This window comes from Erpetoichthys calabaricus, chromosome 10 (genome assembly GCF_900747795.2).
Source record: "Erpetoichthys calabaricus chromosome 10, fErpCal1.3, whole genome shotgun sequence".
NCBI lineage: Eukaryota > Metazoa > Chordata > Cladistia > Polypteriformes > Polypteridae > Erpetoichthys > Erpetoichthys calabaricus.
In genome coordinates, this window is record NC_041403.2 from 158768618 (window position 1) to 158789872 (window position 21255).

The 21255-nt window shown below is 40.6% G+C and overlaps 2 protein-coding genes across 12 annotated transcripts in view; one reads left to right on the plus strand and one right to left on the minus strand.

The window, feature by feature from the left end:
• The window catches only part of cabp2a (calcium binding protein 2a), a 32542-nt gene extending 26760 nt beyond the window's left edge, over positions 1–5782 (plus strand). The window contains exons 4-7 of the mRNA XM_051932609.1: positions 345–479; positions 618–727; positions 2628–2775; positions 5617–5782. Of these exons, the coding sequence (XP_051788569.1) occupies positions 345–479; positions 618–727; positions 2628–2775; positions 5617–5642 (419 nt within the window). The 3' untranslated portion in view covers positions 5643–5782. The remainder of the gene's footprint in view (positions 1–344; positions 480–617; positions 728–2627; positions 2776–5616) is intronic.
• A 7162-nt stretch (positions 5783–12944) lies between these two features.
• The window catches only part of ctnnd1 (catenin (cadherin-associated protein), delta 1), an 87742-nt gene continuing 79431 nt past the window's right edge, over positions 12945–21255 (minus strand). For all 11 annotated transcript variants that reach the window (XM_051932539.1, XM_051932537.1, XM_051932546.1 and 8 more), the window contains 2 exons: positions 20157–20233; positions 12945–15001 (listed from right to left, as the gene is read on the minus strand). In XM_051932539.1, coding sequence (XP_051788499.1) covers positions 14993–15001; positions 20157–20233 — 86 coding nt within the window. In that variant the 3' untranslated portion in view covers positions 12945–14992. The remainder of the gene's footprint in view (positions 15002–20156; positions 20234–21255) is intronic.

Consider the following 21255-nt stretch of genomic DNA (forward strand, 5'->3'; position numbering starts at 1 on the left):
GACCAGACCAAGGGGACGCCCACGTAACACCTGTCTGTGGGACTGGACTGTGTTTCTGCTTGAGGGGATGCCAACTAGGATCCTGAACTGTTTTTTTCTTGTGGTGGATGCTCCCCAACCTGACCTGACCTGAGATGATGGTCTGGCACTGTCCCGACCTTAGTAGGGGGTGGTAGTGGATGGTTTAGTGTCCCTGCCTTGTGGGCGTTTTACACATTGAGACGGTAAACTGATTCATAGTTCAAGTCACACAGAATGCCTCCCTTTTTGAAGAATCTCTGTCGGTGGGCTTTTCTAACGTATCACCCCTTCCCTTTGTCTGCTGTGTAATTCTTTATCTGCAGAGCTGAAGGAAGCCTTCAAGGAGTTCGATAAAGACCGGGATGGGTTCATCAGCTGCAAAGACCTTGGCGAGTGCATGCGGACCATGGGCTACATGCCCACCGAGATGGAACTCATCGAACTAAGCCAGCAGATCTGTGAGTTTTACATAGTTTAGAAGAGCGAGAGCAACGACTCTGTGTCTGAGTGGGTTCAATTACAAAAAATGTAAAATGAAACCGTCGTAGGGTTCACCATAACTGCTGTCCCTGTGTGTCTGTCTGTCTGTCTGGCAGGTGGGGGCAAAGTGGACTTTGATGACTTTGTGGAGTTGATGGGACCCAAGATGTTGGCCGAGACAGCAGACATGATTGGAGTCAAGGAGCTCCGGGACGCATTTCGAGAGGTGAGGGTGGGCTTGGGGGTTTGGACTTGTTATAGTTGTGTCACCTCCAGCGAGGTGGATGTGTCACTGTACTTGGTCTGGGGATGGAGCGGGACTGTTCGTCACATCCTGACACTTTTAAATTTATGGTACATCACTTCTTTAAATAGATGACTGGCTTGAGGTGTCAACACACCCAGCTGGCCATCTTCATCTTTTCAAAGTAATTTAAGGTGAATGTTGTTGCAGTGGCATTTACATCGGACATTTAAATAACAGAATAACAGTTAAATTCATGATTGGGTTCAAAGTGGAAAGCTGTATTGTTGTGGGCACATCAGTCAATGAGATTCTCACTTGCATGTCCTCCTCAGAATGCAGGCAGTAATGAAAAAGCATCTCTGCACTTTGCTCCATTTGGGTTCTCCTCAATGGTGACTCAGTCCTCAACTCCATATCATGATGATCATTGGGCCCAGGTGATGAGTGATGCCCAGACGTGGCGCTGATGGTGGTTTCATCAGACCAGAGAACCTTGTGTCTCACAGTCCGAGAAGCCTTTAGGTGCCATTGTGCCAACTCCAAGTGAGCCTCAATACAGAGGAGGGGCTTCTGTCACAGAGCCCACATGAGTGGTGATTGTCCTTCAGGAAGTTTCTTCCATTGTCACAGGGTCTTTGGAGCTCATCCAGGGTGACCATCCGTTTCTTGGTCATGCCAAGGCCATTTTCCTCTGAATGTTCACTTTGGTCAGGATTTGCAACTCTAGGATGAGACATGTTGTTCCCCACACATCTTCCATTTAAGAACGATGGAGGCCTTTGTTCCTTTGGGAACCTTCAATGTTGCAGGAAATGTTTTTTGTGGCCTTCCCCAGACCTGTACCTCAACACAATCCTGTCTCGAAGCTCTGCATGGTTTCTGTAGACGGATGTGTGCCTTGCCTGACCAGGTCTAGTTGGAGGAGACTGCGTGTGAGGACCTGATCCAGGTTTTCAAAGTTCTCAAAGACATTGCTAAAGATGATCCTTCAACTGATTCTTCCAAGTCTACGGTGAATCACGTTAGGTCACCAGTGGAAATTAAGGTGAAGGGCATTTAGCACTCAAGCCAGGAAGCTCTTCTTTATACAAAGAGTTGAAGGAACCTGAAACAAACCACTGAGACATGCAGTTGAACCAGAAACATTGAGAACCTTTGAGAAGAATCTGGACAAGATGTTGGGACGGCTAAACACGTGAGCGACAAACAGACTGAATGGTCTCCTCTCGTTTGTCAGATTCTTTATGTTCAGTCAACTGAGTTGCCCCTAAACAAGGTGTAGAAACATCTCAGCAATGATTACTTGAGTGGGAGGCACCTCAGCCCAATTTCAAGGGTCTCAAAATGGCATTTCAGTTTTAGGACTTGGAATAAATTTGCAAGAATCCCTCAACATCCGGTTGGGCCTTCCGGGGGTATCGAGTGCTGCCTGAAGAGATAAAAGACGAATTGAAATGATTTTAGCTCAAGGCCGCAGCACAACCAAGCATGAAAAACGTGAAGATTTTGCTAATCCACTGTAATGCCTGTCACCATACTGTCCACATCGTATACACGATTCTGGGGTCTCGTTTAAAAAAGGAAATCGAGCCTCCCCTGTCCATTCCCATGATTCATTCTCTCATCTGAATTTCAGAGATGTTCTATAAAGTTATGCAATTGATTAAATATTGTGAAGAAGGCCACTCAGGATGGCACCCTCTTTGGGACACGAGTTACACGGACAAAACATAAAAGAAAAAAACAATAAACCCAGATGGAGAAGCAGATGCTTGGTAGAGACGGACAAGCTCCATAAACATGACCCACCAGCTGGACTGCGTGTGCATTGCATCTGCCTCCTTGTTCAACCACTTAACCCCTTTTTGTCTCGTGACAGTTCGATTCCAACGGTGACGGCCAGATCAGCACAGCCGAGCTTCGGGAGGCCATGAAGAAGCTTCTCGGCCAACAGCTGAATCCACGGGAGATTGATGAGATTGTGAAGGACGTCGACCTCAATGGGGACGGACTGGTGAGCTTCGAAGGTGAGCATCGAAGGGGGGTATAAAAAAAAAAAAAGAAGAAAAGAAGAGTAGCACTGGTCAACAGCGGAAGCCTCAGGGTAACTATGATGAGCAGCATCACTGACAAAATAAAGAAATGATGGAGACTGCGACCAGCGGAATAACTTGAACCCGTGTACTATCATGGTATTCTCCTCTTCTTCCACTTACCTACTTACTCACTCCTGGGAGAGGTGAACTTACCAGGTTCGTTACTGGGTTGGTCTACTCTCACACAAACACACACCCCTAACCACAAAAGTGCCGTATGAATGATGCGTACCAGAGGTCCCCAGATCCGGGCCAGGAGGGCCCCAGTGGCTGCAGGATTTCATTCTAACCCTTTTCCTAATTACTGACCTGTTTTTGCTGCTAATTAACTCCTTTTACATTCATTTTAATTGACCTACTCAGACCCCTTAATTAGCTACCAAACAATAATGAGGTACAAAATGAGCCAAAACAGGACCAGCCAACTGCGTCCATCACACAATATCTGAAAATAAACAAAGATGAAGGTCTCAGGATTGTTGATCTGCTGAGATCCACAAAACATTTTACCAGAGCTCTTAGAAAAGAGAAAATCGACAATTTCAGAAATGTCTGCTATTGCACAATGAGAGCAGCAACAAGCCATGGAATTAAAGAACAAGTTTAATTAACAACAAGAATCTGCGCCTAATTAATCAACTGGTTGGAGTTTGAGGCCCTGACTTAGCAGGTCATCTGTTGGCTCACTCACTTCACATTTCATTTCTGTTTGGGTGCCTTTTAAGGAAAGAAATTAAACAATTCAGGGGAACAAATCTTCAAAAACAATTAAAATGAAAGGAAAAGGAGTTACTGTATATACTCACGTGTAAGTTCTCCCAAAGATAAGTCGCCACTTGATTTTACTGTATAATTTCCAGTATTTTATAATGTCAACCATAAGTCGAATGCAGAAAACTCACACTATTGACTCAAGAGATTACGATATGCTTATACCCACCTGAGAGAGGAACCATGCAGTACACGGTCTTTAATTTTCTATGTCTTGTGCCTACGTGACCACACAGTAATACCCGAATTATTCCGAAGCAACGTTTGCACTGATGTGCATGTTTTGTACCTTACACCCTCATACACCTTTATCGTAAGAGCATCCCTTATCTACAATGGAGCGTTCGATCAGAAGAAAATATGAAGCTGGTTTTAAATTAAAAGTCGTTGAAGTGGTGAAAGAAATTGGTAACTGCGCTGCTGAAACAAAATTCGATGTGTCTGAGAAACGATGTGAGATTGGAGGAAACAAAATATAAAAAAAAATGTAAGTGTCAACATTTTTGAACAGGCATGTAAGTTGGGGTCTGATTTTATGATCGATTTTTCGGGTTTCAAGACCCAACTTATATACGAGTATATACTGTAATTAGCAGTAAAAACTGTGTACCAGGGTTAGAATGACAACCTGCAGCCATTGGGGCCCTCCAGGACCGGAGCTGGGGACCCCTGATGTATACACAGCTCCCTAGCGCTTAAAGAGACTTATCATTGAGACGTCGTAGAGATCTCTCAGACCGAATTACTACCTTGGTCACTGAGGATGTACTGTATTTAAACAGAAAGGCTCAACATCATTGGCTGAAGGTCACTTAGCAACCAATGAATGTCTTACTTTTCAGTGTTGGACAGAGCTCTTCGTCCTCATTGTGGGGCACACAAATTAATTCAATCAATTAATAGAATTGCTACTTTCATCATAAAATATTTTAAAAAAATCAACATTGTAATTTCTCACCATGCTAAACAAGGTTGAAAAATTGAATCGGTTAATTTGTGCACCCCACCATTTTATTTATAACCACAAAAATTGTGCTTGAAGAATTTTTTTTTGTTTTGTTTTTTAGTGCATTTATAACTAAAGTAAATACGTACAATTGTTTTACTTCTACAATTTTTTTTTTTATATTTTTTTTTTCTTCTTGGGTCAACAGCAAGAAATTTTGCAGGAAGCGAAAGACATCTTGGGATTTATTTTGTGAAAGGAAATCCCCGAGTTTGGCTACAAATTCGATTTCACGCGGATCATTTTGCACATCACTAAATATGACTGACGCCGTTTGTTCAGCTTGTTGGTTTCGCTTTCATCAGGGATGTTTAACTTTTTTTGCAATTCCAGCACATCTCATTTATAAGCTCAAACTTTACAGCACTTTTACTACCTAGATAATACTTTAAATATTCAGAAAAGACAGAATCGTTTTGTCCTCTGTAATGTTTAATCGGACTGTGTGATTACCGGGGGGTAGTATGGGGGTGCGATCCTAAGCAGCACTCCCTCACAGTGTCTTCGGTGGGTTCATATTCTCGGTTGATCGCAGTCTCCTTTCACTCTGGGGGCTTGTGGTGTTCCTCAGAGGTTCTTCGGTGGGTTCAGATCCTTAGTTGGTCACAATCTCCTTTCACTTTGGGGGCTTGTGATGTCCCTCAGAGGTTCTTCGGTGGGTTCAGATCCTCAGTTGATCACAGTCTCCTTTCACTCTGGGGGCTTGTGGTGTCCCTCAGAGGTTCTTCGGTGGGTTCAGATCCTCAGTTGATCACAGTCTCCTTTCACTCTGGGGGCTTGTGGTGTCCCTCAGAGGTTCTTCGGTGGGTTCAGATCCTCAGTTGGTCACAATCTCCTTTCACTCAGTGGGCTTGTGGTGTCCATCCGTGTCTTTGCTGGGTCATTAGGATGGGCTGGCAGCCTATAATGAAATACGTTACTACTGCCACCATGCCTAAGGGGTCCACTACTGTGTTAACCAGATGCTTTCATCCCCATCCCTCTTCATTTTCCAGAGTTTGTCCGCATGATGTCCCGCTGAAATTCTGTCCTGGATGGGTCTGCGTGCTCCTCCTCTGTCCTGTTGTGAAACCAAATTTCAAGGACACTTTAGGCCATAACCAGCAGCTGCAATGTCTGTTGTGAAAGGCACTACAAAGAAACCTCACCAAATTGGGAATTGACGAAAAGAACCACCTCCTACCCACTAAACCAATCTCCCAGCGCACCCCACCCCTCCTATCAGCAAAAAGGTCTCCTGTGTGGTTTGTCATGTTAGCCAGATTCCCGACTTTCAAACTAGACTCTCTTGGCCGGTGACAGACTTGCCTTTATGTCAAGGCTGAAGACCCTCGGGGAGTTTTTAAAATTGGTACGATAACTTCCGATTAAAATGAGCCTGGTAAACTTTTTTTTTTTTTAATGAAAAATGTATGTTTATTTATTGAAATAAACACAAATGCGATGGTTACTGTACTGTATGTGAAACTCTGTGTCGAGAGCTCTGATTGGGGAATCTGTAAAGCTACGAGTGAAATAAACTTCAGGTGCCACTGGGTAAATGAATAACTACCAGAAGGGTACAGGAAGAGACCCTCACTCACTCGGGCACACTAGAGTTCAGCTCCGCTCGGAGTGCTCAGAGATGGTCTTTGTGCGACCGACTGAAGGAGTTCTTCCATTAAGCTCACACCGTAAGGTGACCGCTTCTGAGCCAGATGTTGCACGTTTAGAGATGGACCACCGGCAGGTACACCACAGTGCAAATCTTCAAACTGAGAGACTTTATGGTGATACACTCTGCGATGAAGATGGGATTTGTCCTGTGGATGGGTGAAGTGTAGTCTAAACAAAAAGGGCGAGACTCAGAGGGACAGATCAGCTGATGTCACCTAGAAGTCCACAACTCACAGAGTTAAGAAACAGCGGTCTCTGCATGGCTGACTGATGTTGTAGGTTGTCAGCTGACCAGCAGAAGTTTACCACTGTGCAAAGTTTTGAACGGAGTAGCTTTACAGGGCAAGTTTATGGCAATACACTTGGCGCCAAGGGTGGGATTTGTGCTGTGGATGGGTGGAGTGTATATGCAGTCGGCCGTAGACGCTCTTGTATATTCGGATATGGGATGAATATATTTTTACATTATATGCATTAAAGAACTATCAACAACAAATCAAATCAATAATATATTGAACAATTATTATAAAAGTTGAATAAATCTGACTCTCCAGCTGCATCAAAAGTTGTTAGAAATCTGTTGTTTACCTTATACTTGAATGCAAAATTTGGTTGACCTAAGTGGAAGCGTACTCAAGTTATTGTGTTTACACACACAGACACAAACATAATTCCAAAAATGGTATTTTCGGACTCGGGGAGGTCTGACACTTTGAAAATTCTATTTCGAGATTTTGATGAATGTCAGAGGACTCCAATACTTTCCCTATGCTTTGTATACGAGAAAGTCAGGGAGGTCTAAAATGTTGATTCCTCAAAAATCGACATTGAATTTTTGGACAATTACAGTACATATCCGATCAACGTATATCACTAGGAACCCCGCCACATACAGTGTTAAATGCTCTCTGCACTGCTGACCAATGTTGTGGGCGGGCAGCTAATCAGAAGCAATTCACCACGGGGCAAATCTTCAGACGGACATGCTTCGGGGTGCAAGTTCATGCCAATGAGGAAGGGATTGACACTGTGCATGGGTGGAGTGTAGTGGTGATACTAAAAGTGTGAGACCGAGATCAGCTGACATCAGCAGGAAGCGCACCACTTGCAGTGTTACCAAACAGTCTCTGTTGGGCTGACTAACATTGCAGGTTGCCAGCTGACCAGGAGCAGTTCACCACAGTACAAATCTTAGCTACCGAGCCGTTTTGTAGTGCAAGTTCATGGCAATACACTTGGAGACGAGGATGAGATTTGTGCTCTGAATAGGTGGTGTAGTGGCGACAGTGGGGGGGGGGGGTGGGGAGAGAGAGAGATCAGCCGACATCACGAGGAACCCCACCAAGTTGCAGCATTAAGGAACGTTCTCTGCACGGCTGACTAATGTTGTGGGTTGTCAGCTGACCAGTAACAGTTTACCACAGTACAAAGTTTCGAAACGAGATGCTTCGTGGTGCAAGTTCACGGCAACACACTGGTTGACGAAGATGGGATTTGTGTTGTGGACGGTTGGAGTGATGTGGTGAAACTACACACAAAGGGCGAGACTAGAAGAGCAAAAAAAAAGGGAGAGATATTAAGAAATAGCCTCGCATGGCTGACTGTTGCTGCAGGTTTACCACAGTACAAATCTTCGAAACGAGACACTTTGCAGTGCAAGTTCACTGCGATACACTTGGCGAGGAGGGTGGGATTTGTGCTGTGGATGGATGGCGTGTAATGACAATACTCTGCAAAAAAAAAAAAAGGATGAGACTACAAGAGATATCAGCTGACCTCACCCTGAGGCGCACCACTCGCAGTGTTCAGAAACTGTCCATGTTGTGGGTTCTCAGCTGACCAGCAGCCGTTCACCACAGTGCAATTCTGATCCTTAGAGGTCCTCTGGGTTTCTGTTTCAACTGCTTGTTTCGGTAGTTCGTTTTCTAGATTCCCACAACTCTGTGCACAAAGACGCACTTCCCGGCTTCAGTGCGACATGATCTTTGTGGTGATGTCCCGATAGGAAACTTTCTGTCCGCAATACCAACAGCAAAGTGTTATTTGTGAAAGTGTAATTAATGACAGTCGCAAAAATATGAAAAATCAAACTGCATTTATTTCAAGAGATGAAAAACGATACCCACTCTTGGCCTAAGAAATAAACGACAAGTCTCCCAAGTTTTATACATTTATTTTTTTTATAATTTAAACTGCTCTCATTTGAAGTCACTAATTCAGTGTAGGCAACATTAACATTTGCATAATAAAACACAGCCCGAGTTATATACAGTATTTTATAACTTGACTTCTCTCAGTTGCACATTTCCAATAACTGATTTGAAACGAAGTGCTAAAAATGTGCCATAAATGACAGTCATGTGCAATGAATCCCATTACGTACCAAGCAATAATTTGGAGCTTTTGTACCACCTGCATCGAACTTTCTTCAGCTATCAAATGCTTACGCTATTGACCGAGTTGCGCTCTCCTTAACCAGCGCTGGAAACTTGAGCGTTCTTTGACCGATATGCTTCTCAGAAACTCGTCCTGTCCCTTCGGAGGCCTTGCCTCGAGGAGAGCGATCAGATTGGTTGTACTGTAGTTTTGACAAATATTCGCTCCTCATGAATTTTTCACATTTCTATTGTCATCCGCGCACACACACACTTAAGCGAGACATTTTTATCCCTATTAAATTTGTTGCTGAAGCATTATGGGAAGTTTTTTTTTTTTTGCTGCAAGTGGAATAATCGGCAGTAAAATTGCGTCTTTTATTTCTTAAACTGAAAAATTTTCTAAGTGTATCGACTGATACCGATCGTGGGCTGACACAGATCGGTGCATCCCTAGCCTCTCTTCTGCCTTAATATCAACCGGTGTCAAGTACGTGATTCACCTTTCAGCTAAATGTGTTATGCCGGATATACTTTTAATTGAAGACTCCGAAGATTTTAAATACCCGGACTAGGGCACCTGCTCAAGACTGAACAGATGTTTAATTCTCCAGGTCTGTCAGAGTACAACATGTTCTTAAGTCCCGGCCTGTATCCGGTGGTGCTGCTCTGTACAGCTTCATATGCTGCTAGGTCTCTCTTGTACTGTTGTGACCTCGGGATTCGGTGTTATTTAAAAAAATAAATAAAAAAAACTTTGAAGTGTGTATGTGCACTTCTGTGTAATTTACCATTTTTAGATCACAACCATCTTGTAAATAAGTACACGTGAAAGGTGCCCTTGAACCTCACCTGGCTGCTGACCTGGAAGAACATGCTATGCTAATCAAACTCATACATATGCAAATAGAATACTTCAGACCCTCATTGTCTGTTAGAGCAGCTACCCACATATAGTCAAGAGTATCAGGCTGAGCTCTGCACCCGGTCACACAGGGCATTATAGCACCCCTCCTCTGCATTCGGGATGGTCCAGGAAAGGTATAAGGCAACAGCATCTCTCAACAGGTAGCCGCTGCTACCTGGCATATGAAAATGATGTGATTGCTGTTAGAATGAACAGTGCAGGCCATTTGAAACGTTGAGTGATCAGCCAGTTACCTTACCAACAAGGCAGCCACCACAAGGCTAAGCTGCCTCAAATATAATCATGGACCACCGAGCCGCAATGTTTCATCAGTCTCACCTTGGCATTACACATGACTTGTGCATTATTGGAATTCCACTACTCACGGTCAGTCAAAGTGGTGTCGTCCTTGCCTGGGTGCCTTCATTCTAATAAGATTGCAAAAGTTGCAAAGAAAACTGAGGGGGGAAAAAAAAATGGCAGCGCGAAAGGAGACCAGACCTGAGCACTCCACCTGCAAGATGGCCGTCTACGAGATAAGAACTTGAAGGGGTGAATGCTTACAAAACCATTTTGTTAGTATGAATTTATTAAACGCTTGTAGACATTTCCCTATGTCACTGGAGATTCTTTTGCTGATGAGGAGTATCAAATCAGATCAACTGTGATACAATGTAAAGCAATAAAAAGTGAAAAATTACCAAACGAACGAACAGCTCTTATAGGCGCCGTGGAACATGCAACATGCAACACACAACACTAATACAAAACATTTAGAATATCCCAAACTTTAATTGGAAAACTGGATAAGATGACAAAGCAGTTTTCAAATCACAAAAGGCACGTTCACAAACGTCTGTCCATACAGCAGGCCGGTTTTTCCTGCCTCTAGCAAGATCTGAAAGAGGTACAGCCATATTTGCAAAATCACAGATGAATCTTCTGTAATAACCTGCAAGCCCCAGAAAGGCACATACAGTGCATCCGGAAAGTATTCACAGTGCATCACTTTTTCCACATTGTTATGTTACAGCCTTATTTCAAAATGGTTTAAATTCATTTTTTTCCCCTCAGAATTCTACACACAACACCCCATAATGACAACGTGAAAAAAGTTTTGAGGTTTTTGCAAATTTACAGTCTTTGCCAAGAAGCTCGAAATTGAGCTCAGGTGCATCCTGTTTCCCCTGATCATCCTTGAGAGGTTTCTGCAGCTTAATTGGAGTCCACCTGTGGTAAATTCAGTTGACTGGACCCGATTTGGAAAGGCACACACCTGTCTATAGAAGGTCCCACAGTTGACAGTTCATGTCAGAGCACAAACCAAGCATGAAGTCAAAGGAATTGTCTGTAGACCTCCAAGACAGGATTGTCTCGAGGCACAAATCTGGGGAAGGTTACAGAAAAATTTGTGCTGCTTTGAAGGTCCCAATGAGCACAGTGGCCTCCATCATCCGTAAGTGGAAGAAGTTCGAAACCACCAGGACTCTTCCTAGAGCTGGCCGGCCATCTAAACTGAGCAATCGGGGGAGAAGGGCCTTAGTCAGGGAGGTGACCAAGAACCCGATGGTCACTCTGTCAGAGCTCCAGAGGTCCTCTGTGGAGAGAGGAGAACCTTGCAGGAGGACAACCATCTCTGCAGCAATCCACCAATCAGACCTGTATGGTAGAGTGGCCAGACGGAAGCCACTCCTTAGTAAAGGCACATGGCAGCCCGCCTGGAGTTTGCCAAAAGGCACCTGAAGGACTCTCAGACCATGAGAAAGAAAATTCTCTGGTCTGATGAGACAAAGCTTGAACTCAAGTGTGAATGCCAGGTGTCACATTTGGAGGAAACCTGGCACCATCCCTACATTCAAAGCATGGTGGTGGCAGCATCATGCTGTGGGGATGTTTTTCAGCGGCAGGAACTGGGAGACTAGTCAGGATAAAGAGAAAGATGACTGCAGCAATGTACAGAGACATCCTGGATGAAAACCTGCTCCAGAGCGCTCTTGACCTCAGACTGGAGTGACGGTTCATCTTTCAGCAGGACAACGACCCTAAGCACACAGCCAAGATATCAAAGGAGTGGCTTCAGGACAACTCTGTGAATGTCCTTGAGTGGCCCAGCCAGAGCCCAGACTTGAATCTGATTGAACATCTCTGGAGTGATCTTAAAATGGCTGTGCACAGTGCACATCCAACCTGATGGAGCTTGAGAGGTGCTGCAAAGAGGAATGGGCAAAACTGGCCAAGGATAGGTGTGCCAAGCTTGTGGCATCATATTCAAAAAGACTTGAGGCTGGAATTGCTGCCAAAGGTGCATCAACAAAGTATTGAGCAAAGGGTGTGAATACTTATGGACATGGGATTTCTCAAGTTTATTTTTAATAAATTTTTTAAAAATCTCAAGTAAACTTTTTTCACGTTGTCATTATGGGATGTTGTGTGTAGAATTCTGAGGAAAAAAATTAATTTAATTCATTTTGGAATAAGGCTGTAACATAACAAAATGTGGAAAAAGTGATGCACTGTGAATACTTTCCAGATGCACTGTACTTGTTTCTGGACGTGGATAAGCAAGCATCTCTTCCATTTTTCTGAATTGAGGTCTGAGTAAACCCCTGCCCATGGAGTAGCCCAGATAACGAGTCTCAGACATACCCAATTTACACTTTGGCTGCTGTCTCTCAGACTGACGTTGCCATTGGTGACGATTTGACTGACTCGCAAAAGACAGTTGTTATCTTTGATTGAACGGAACACTGTTTTTTCAGACTTGCCAGGTGTGACTAATCTTGTAGAACATAAAATCACTACTGAACCCGGTGTTAGGGTGCAGATGCACCCATATCGGATTCCGAAAGCACGATGGAATATTGTGCGCGAGGAAGTCAAAAAGATGCTGGTATTGGGTGTACTGTAATTCCTGGTACCACTTGTCACGCTTGGGTCACAGATTTGCACAGAAACAGGAGGTTGTAGAGACTCGAACTTTATTCAAACACTGCAAACATGTCTCTCTTTCAAAAGTTTAAACGTGCTCCTTGACAAGACGGAGATGACAGTTCCGTCTCACAAAAGAATGCAAACATATTTTCCTCTTCAAAGGAGTGTGTGTCAGGAGCAGGGAAGGTCAGAGAGAAAAGCAAACAATCAAAAACTGACAGGTGCTGTTCATACTTTTAAATATGCGAAGTACCGCACACATTGCGCGATACATTGGCCGCAAGTAAGCCCAGCAAGCAAGGGAGCAATGTGAAGGTAGTCTTTCAGTGTTTTTTTTAACCTGTAGGGGTGCAATCAGCCCCCCAAGCTCATACATACATCTTTAGTAGAACCCACATATAAAGAGAAACAATAGCACGGGACTGAAAGAAAGAAAAACAAAATGCCTTTAAAGTCCACTCTGAAAACTTTATTTATAAAAACACAATTGCCAAAACTGAAATTAACTCATTCGCCATCTTGCACACAAGAGTGGATGAGATTACCAACACAAAACAAGGATCAAGAAATAATTTTTCAATAAAGAGATTAGTGGTACTGAAATAACATTGAACATGTAGTGTATTTCTGAGACAAAACCCTCCCATAAGAAAAAGTCAAGGATATGCTGCAATATTTGAAAAATCTATATATTTTAGAAAGCATTACTGCAGACACATTGCTTGAATTCAATGTCCAATAAACTGTTCCAAGTACAATTAAGTTATTCACTCATACCCAACAGCCTCCACAACTAACACCAAGTGCCCAGCTATCTCTGGAAATAGTCCAAACGATTGCTTTCAGTCACTTCAGCAGTAGGGCATCGAGAAAGCCAAATAAGCTCGTTTTTCACTTCACATATTGGGTATAGCTGAATTTTACCGGTTATTTTGGCAAAACACTCAAAACACTCTGGATATTCTAATTTGACTGATCAAACTCTCTTCTAGCTGGACTGCATTTAAAAAGGTCAAGATTGTCTTCTACATCCAGTTATTGAGATTACCTAGGCTTGAAAAAGATGTGTTAAAAAAAAAAAAAAAAAAAAGGTGGCATTTCTGCTTCTACATTTAACATTTAGTATTATGCTCTTACCATCATGTCTAAAAAGTTGTACTGGTTTCAAATAAGGAATGAAAGTCTCAGATTTCCACAACTCCAAAGAAGCCCCTCTTAAATGTGATAACTAGAAAAGACCACCTATATGGAGTAATTACCAGGTGTTGTAACATACGCCTGCTGAACACAGGATAAAGGCGAGACTGGTTGTCAATGTAAACAACCTAAAACCTATTTAACAATTATACAGCACTTTTTTTTTTTTTTTTTTAAACAAAAGCTAGATTTGAAAATAAAAAAAGTTTAAAAAGTGCAACAAGAAATTTTCTGTATGTAAAAAGTGATTGGTAATATTTCAAACTTAAAAAAAATATTTTGAAGGCAAAGACACATTCTATAAACAGATTGTGATCACAGGGAAAAATAAAAACTTTACTGCAATAATGGCTCCTTCTTATCTAAATCCCAGGAGTGGTGATAAACCTAAAAGACATTAACACTGAGTTTGTGTACAGTGTGATTAAAACATACGATGCCCATCAGCAAAGAACTAAAGGTTTTCAGTGAACAATATTCTGAAACTGACAGCCTTGTGCAAAAAAAATAAGAAGCAACCTCTACAATGCAGATCATTTGCTTCTCAGAACCACTAGAATTAATTTGAACTTATCTTTGAACATGCAAACCAAGAAAAGAATAAACATTAACCTGAGGAAACCTCTGTATCATTTTCAATTTTTCAAAAATTCAGGATGCCTTTGTAGCAAGTCTGGCTTACATAAATTGGGGTTTACAAAAATGTCTTTAAATGTGAAGTGGCCACACCTCCGCTGTAGTTATGCTTCAGTAATATTACTGGGCTGAACAAACATCCAAGTAATGGTTTTCTGAAATAACACAAATGGGAATCACCTGAGCAGTAGTTAGTCAAAATATACTGCACTCCTCCCTCCAGCAGCAATGGCACAGCAAAGAGGATGAAGCTAGCAGTTATTTCAGAATTTGCAGCATTGGTAAAGAACACCATGAGAGGGAGGAACGGGTCTTAAAGGGGAAAGCTCCAATATATAAAAAGAAATATACATACAAAATATCTTTTATGCTTTCGGAAAGAAAAAAAAATCATATTTAAAAGCAGTCTGGAACCCCATTCTCAGTCCTCATCCAATATCTCCCTCTAGCAGTCAGGCATGGAATTGTAGATCCGGGAATAACAGGTTACTGTGGAGTCTTTTGAAGCTGATCATCCATATCCAATTATAAAACAAGAGGTCCCCCCATACTTTTTGCATAAAAATACAGCAAATTGCTTTCTTCTCCAAGCTTATGGTCCCAGTATTAAATATTTCTTCTGCCGGCAGTGAGATTGGAATGACAAGTCTGTCCACGAAGCACAGAAGATTACTCTCTCTGTGAAGACAGAAAAGAAAGGAACATTGCAACGTGAATTGATAGAGTGGCCCACATTTTACTGCCTTAAAGTGAATCCAAAGCCATACAAGTTCCAGCATTTTGAGCAGTAACAGACAAAATATTAATTTCCCAGTAGTGGGCCAGAAATTTCAGCCTTTCATAGGGAATTGTTTATCACTGATGACATCTGTTAATAGAGCACAAACATTTTAAAAATCAACATACTGAAACATTATCAGAAAATACTTGAGATGAAGATGGGAAGAATACCATTACAATAGGGATTCAAGGCAGAGGCAAAAAAGTGAGAACATCAAAGTCTTCTGCTGACATAGTCTAAACATACCCAGTTAATTGTAGTTATCCAAATTTTGCATTGTCACCATATTATATATCGCAGGCTAATGAGTTCAAAATAATGGATGCAACATTTAATCCACTTAACTATGTTACAGATAGTTCTTTGGTCTTATGTTCCTACTACTGATTTATTAATCCTCCACATTTTCTCAGAGCTGGCACACCTCTAATCTTTAATACAGTTCTAGGCACCTGCACCACGACATGGACATTACACTTGAATTAAGTGGCACACTTTTGTTGGAGCTTCCTTCCATCATTTTTCACTCCCTGTGAAACAAAGGCCTGTGTGAATTAGAAAAATACCTCATTGTTGTCTTAACCCTTTGCAGTCGTTAGGCCAGAAAACTGGCCTTAGTAAAAAGTGCGCTATAGGTCGTCAGGCCACCGCTGGTGGCCCTTCAAGTTTCTGACCGATTTGCACAGTCGCCTGGTCGAGAAAAGTGGCCTGTGTTATTCCTACGTGCTTGAAAAAAATAACTGCTGTAATTATTGGCGTTTTTTCAATAATTAATTACGACTAATGTAGCGTGACGTTGAAAATTAAATACGACTGCAAAGGGTTAAAAAGACCCTGGTTTTGGCTTATTGCTTTAGTTTAAGGTCTGCTTATTATATTTGATTTTCAATATCTCCACTCTTTCCTTTGCTAATGGACTGTTGACCTTTATAACAATTTTGAAGGGGGTTACAAAAATATTTAGTTTTTACTATAGAAGTATTCGAAATGAGCCATTTTGGTATGGTATTTTAGACAGTTGTACTAAACCTCTCCTTCATATAAAGATGCCTGGTAAATTTACTGTAGAAGGAGAGAACATGAAAGCTCAATGCCTGCTTTAAACTTATTGTCACTTCCAGTGAAGCATTTCACTGACAGACTGGATCCTAGATACCTGTTATGTTCATTTATTCACAGCACTCTTTACATTTTTAAACAGCCAAAATTGTCAAATACTTGCAATACTGTCGCTTGTAAAGCTAAAAATAATTTAATCAAAATCTAAAAAGTAACAAAAAGGTTTGGTGCATAGTGTTTACATCAGACAAACTGCAGATATAATTGTGGATATACTCTCTTGATAACCAATGCTTTCAGAAAAGTACAATTAAGGAATTAACAGTAATCCTAAGACTGCAGGGCATGCAATGCTTTGACCCAGTCTGAAACATACTGCATCAGCATATGCCACTTTAGTAAATAGGAGTGTACACAGCACAATTATTCTTCAAGTGGAAAAGCACTCTTTGGCCAGCATAAAATGAGTCATCTGTAGAAATGCTAGTCTAACCCCCAACAAGGTATGCTGCAACAAAATGCATTTTACAAAAGTTATACTTACAAGGAAAGTAGCTTTGTTCTGACCAATAATCTTCCATGGTAGCTACTAATATCAATGGTATTTGTTTTAGGAACAAAACATCTTTTTAAACTGAATAGCTACAGAAATGTATAATGCACAGAACATGTCCTAAATTTGGAAAAGTACGCCATCTAGTGTTTACTGCTGAACACATTTAAGTCTCACATCCAACTCACAGTGCGGTGCATAAAGAATGGACATGCATTTTTCAATTATAATTGTCTATTGCAATAACTTAGCATAACATATGCTCAGAGTTATTAATGCATCAGCTTGAAATCAGCTGTCTGTTGAGCAGGCAATATTTACAAATTAAAATATTTTCATATTGTCAGTAAAAAATTTAAGAATGGCATTTTTACGGCAAAATGAACATTCGTTCACTTGGATACATACTTCCACTTGAACATACAAAACACACCAGAACAAAGACACACAGCAGTTGCAACAAGTTAGTTTCATGAAGAAACAATGTGCATCCCAGATTAGTCATGTGCTCTTTTTAGACAAGGTGAAAATCCATAGCGTCCGTTTCTATCTACTGCTGCCACTTATGCTTCATAAAAATTTGGGGTGCAATCCTGCCTTTACATAATTTAAATTTAAAGGGGAAAAAAATCACTTTCCACACCTGAGACAAGAGCAGTCCCATAAAGAAAAACAAATATTGAAGCCCATAAATACACTATGAAATTACAAATACACTGATCAGAACTTTAAGATTAGTACCTCTTAGATAACCAAGAAATCAATTTCAACACTTGCACACCAAAAATTTAATATGAAAACATCACTACCTAAAATAAGTTTTAAGAAGAGGGTTAAAAACTGTAAATGGAATCTCATTTTAAAATGTACTTCATAGGTGAAACTGCATTAGTAAACCAGTTACAAAAAATTTTGAAATGGGTCTGCTTGTGCGCAAAGAGGAAATAATGATGCTCATCTTGAGATGGAGACTTCCAGTCTTAATAAAAACCAGAGAGCAATTATGGCAAAAACACTGACCTGATCTAAACTAACCTTATGGGTTATATGTTGCCTTCCCAAAAGCGTTTTTTTTTTTTTTTTGAAAACCTACATTGGACATGTGTAACTCACATGCATTAAACACAGAACAACCAAGGTACTACTAAAGAGGTATGCATGCTTTTCCATAGGCTTCAAGTTAAGGGATCTTTCAAATATATTACTTAATGCACTTCAAATCTGAATGTGCATGGGCCTAAATTATGCAGTGTAATACATCAGTTGCAGAACAGGACCCATTAATAGTTAAGTTATGACCATTACATACTACTGTGCTAGCTCAACTGAATAAATACCAATAGTGAACAAAGTAGAGTCTTACTTTGGCCAATTGTCAGATAACTGACTTTGGCTCAACAGTTGGATATGACAACTTGACCTTTGTCTATAAGTTTTTGTGATACTGCCTTTTACATATGTACAAACATTTCATAACCACATTGACACTCATTTTGTATAGATGCCATGGAGTGGGCAGTTTACACCACATCTGGGGAACTTCTATTTGTAAATTCAATAGATGTCATTGCGGAATACGTTGATCAGTTATAAAGTATGTGCAAGATGTGCCCAAATCACTTTCATTATCTTCTGGCAAATCTTGGATAGGCGCACGTATAGACAAACATTTCTGTATTAAGGAAAGATCTTAAAACATGTCTAAGATGCATCTTTACAAGTAACATTTTAATTGCAAATGTTTATTCAAGATACACCATATGTAGATATAAAAACTATCATTACATTAGATTCATAAAGAATTTTGATCCCTTCACTTTCTGAAGACTGATGTAGATTTGATTTTAAATGGACACATTTAACATGTATCCCCATCAATCTACACTCAATAACCCATAATGAAAGTGAAAAGCATTCATCCAGCCAAACAGTTACTGGACAAGACGGATCTTGGTCATGAAGGTGACCAAGAAGCCAATGGTCAGTTTTAGACGTCCTCTGAGATGGGAGAAATGTCGGAAACACCCCCCCTTTCAGCAGAACTCCATTAATCAGGCGTTTATTGTAGTGGCTAGACATAAGCCACTTTGAGTAAAAGGCATGATAGCCCATTTGGAGTTTGCTAAACAGTATTTAAAGGACTCGCAGCTTATGGAAAAAGATTTAAAGGTCTGACAACATAAAAACTGAATGAAGGCCAAGCATTATGTTGGGAAAAGATCATTCACTGTTCATACTCTGCCTAATACCAATCCCTATAATGAAGCATGGTGGTGTGACAGCATCATGCTATCGAGGGGCTACTCAGTAGCAGGGACAGAGATTAGAGAGAATCGAGGGAAGGAATGATGCAGTCAAATACAGAGAGGTGCATGAAAAAAGCCTGTTAAAGAGTGCATGCAACTTCAGATGGAGGCAACGGTTCACCTTTCAGCATAACAATGACCCAAAGCATAAAGCCAAGACAACATTGGAGTGACTTTGGGACAAGTCTGACAGTCCCATAATGGTACGGACAAAGTCGAGGCTTAACATCACAAGGACATTTGTAGAGACCCGAAAATGGCAGTTTACAGACACTTCTTATCCAATTTAATGGAGTTTGAGGATCTTCCATTAGGATAGCTAAAACTGCCCAAATCCAGGTTTGCAAAGGATGTAGAGATTCACGCAAGAAGATTTGAAGCTGTAATTGTTGCCAAACAGGCTTCTACGAAATACTGAATTACATGTCAGAATATTTCTATGAATGAGTGATTTCAGCTTGATTTTTTTTTTTTTATATAAAGTTGCAAACCTTTCTGAAAAAATGTTTTCACTGTCATAGGTTATCGAGAAGTGTAGATGGACAGACAAAAAGGCAAATGTATCCATTTAAAATTCAGGGGTCAGAATACTTTCTGAATACACTATCTTTACTGATTTAAAATAGGATAACAGACTGCATAAGAGGCAGCAGTAAACATTTATTCTTAGCAGGTCACATTCAAACTCCATGCGCAAGATTCTCTCTCACAACTTGATGTCACAAAAGTGAAGTCGTGCAATGCAGTACTGATGAAAGTAACATAGAACGCGTTCAACATGCAGGAGTTAAGTAGGGTTAGTCTAACCATCACAGTTGTCTGCCATTGTCAATGAACCTTTACTGCCACCATAAAGACTTCTCTGAAATGGTGAAGAGGGGCAGGAAAAAAGCAAGAAAAATAAATTTAGTCAGCCAATACATGAAAAGATCAAGTCTGTATAAACCAACACCAACTGGCAGCAACCTAGACAGTTTTAGAAAGTCATTCTTCGTAAACTAACCTAATAGTCTTCTACACAATCAAATTAACAATGCTGCCATAGTTATTGCCTTAAGAAAACCAGTTCACTGGGGAACATGAATGAATCAATTCCATATAAAAAGTTAGTGTAAACTAGGAATGGATACTTACCAGAAGAGTATCCTGATCAGACAAGTCATAGGATCTGGAATCTTTGCCTTCTCTATCATCCAGTGGTGGATAAGCAGCTGTCAAGGTCATAAAATAATTTTATCAAAAGAAGTTCATCTCAAGTTTAGCCAGCTACCATTGACTTTAACTTGAATGGAAAGGTGTTCTGTTAATTAGAAGTCTAAATCCAATACTCACTAGTAAACATTTAAATAAGCAGAAATGCTAATTGTATAGCAGCATAGCCCTGAAAAAGACCACTGTCAAACCAAGAATGAATGGAGTTAAGGAACATCCATGTAAAATATAACTGAACAGGAAACAAAACAGACTATAAAACAGACCAAAGGTTCTTAAATTTCTAAAAATGTAAAAAAAAAATCTGGTACCCAAGAAGAGAATTACCACCATAATGACAGCAGAGCCATACAGAGAAAAACAACAATGGCCATATAAGAAGCACTAGAAGCTTGGTTCCATTAAAGCAAATTTCTCATATGAAAATTATTAGAAGTGAAAACTGGAAAGCAAGCATTGTAAACAAAATAGTTATCACTCAAAATGAGAAATACATTTTTGAGGTTTATCATTGCCCATGTAAATGCTCAGTTGACAGGTTTAGTTAAGCACAAAGAAATAAAGGAATTCAGTATTATCAATATAAATGTGTGTCACAGGAGGATATGATTTTTGAAGGGAGAGTGAATGGTCACTTAAAACACTTAGAACTAGTCAACTGACTCATAGTGCCAAATAAGGAATGGAGTGGTAAAAAAAATGCCATTTATTTACCTCATCTCGAATTTTACTACTTTACTATTAACAATACATTCTTCTAAATGGAGTTCCTCATTGTTCAACATGTTCTCATTTTCATTTAACAATTCACTAAACCAAGTGCAAAAGCGGAGTCATGGAGCTACAGAATTCCCAAAAAAAAAAATGTATGCACCATTTGTATTTTACAATGAAGGGATACATCTTGATGAATACAGCAAACAGTCCCCTCTGAAATGTTTAATGCCAGCAACTGAGTTTGCACTTAAAGATGAAGTATGGCTCTACAGCCTGGCTCGCACTTACAAAATTTTCTGGAGTT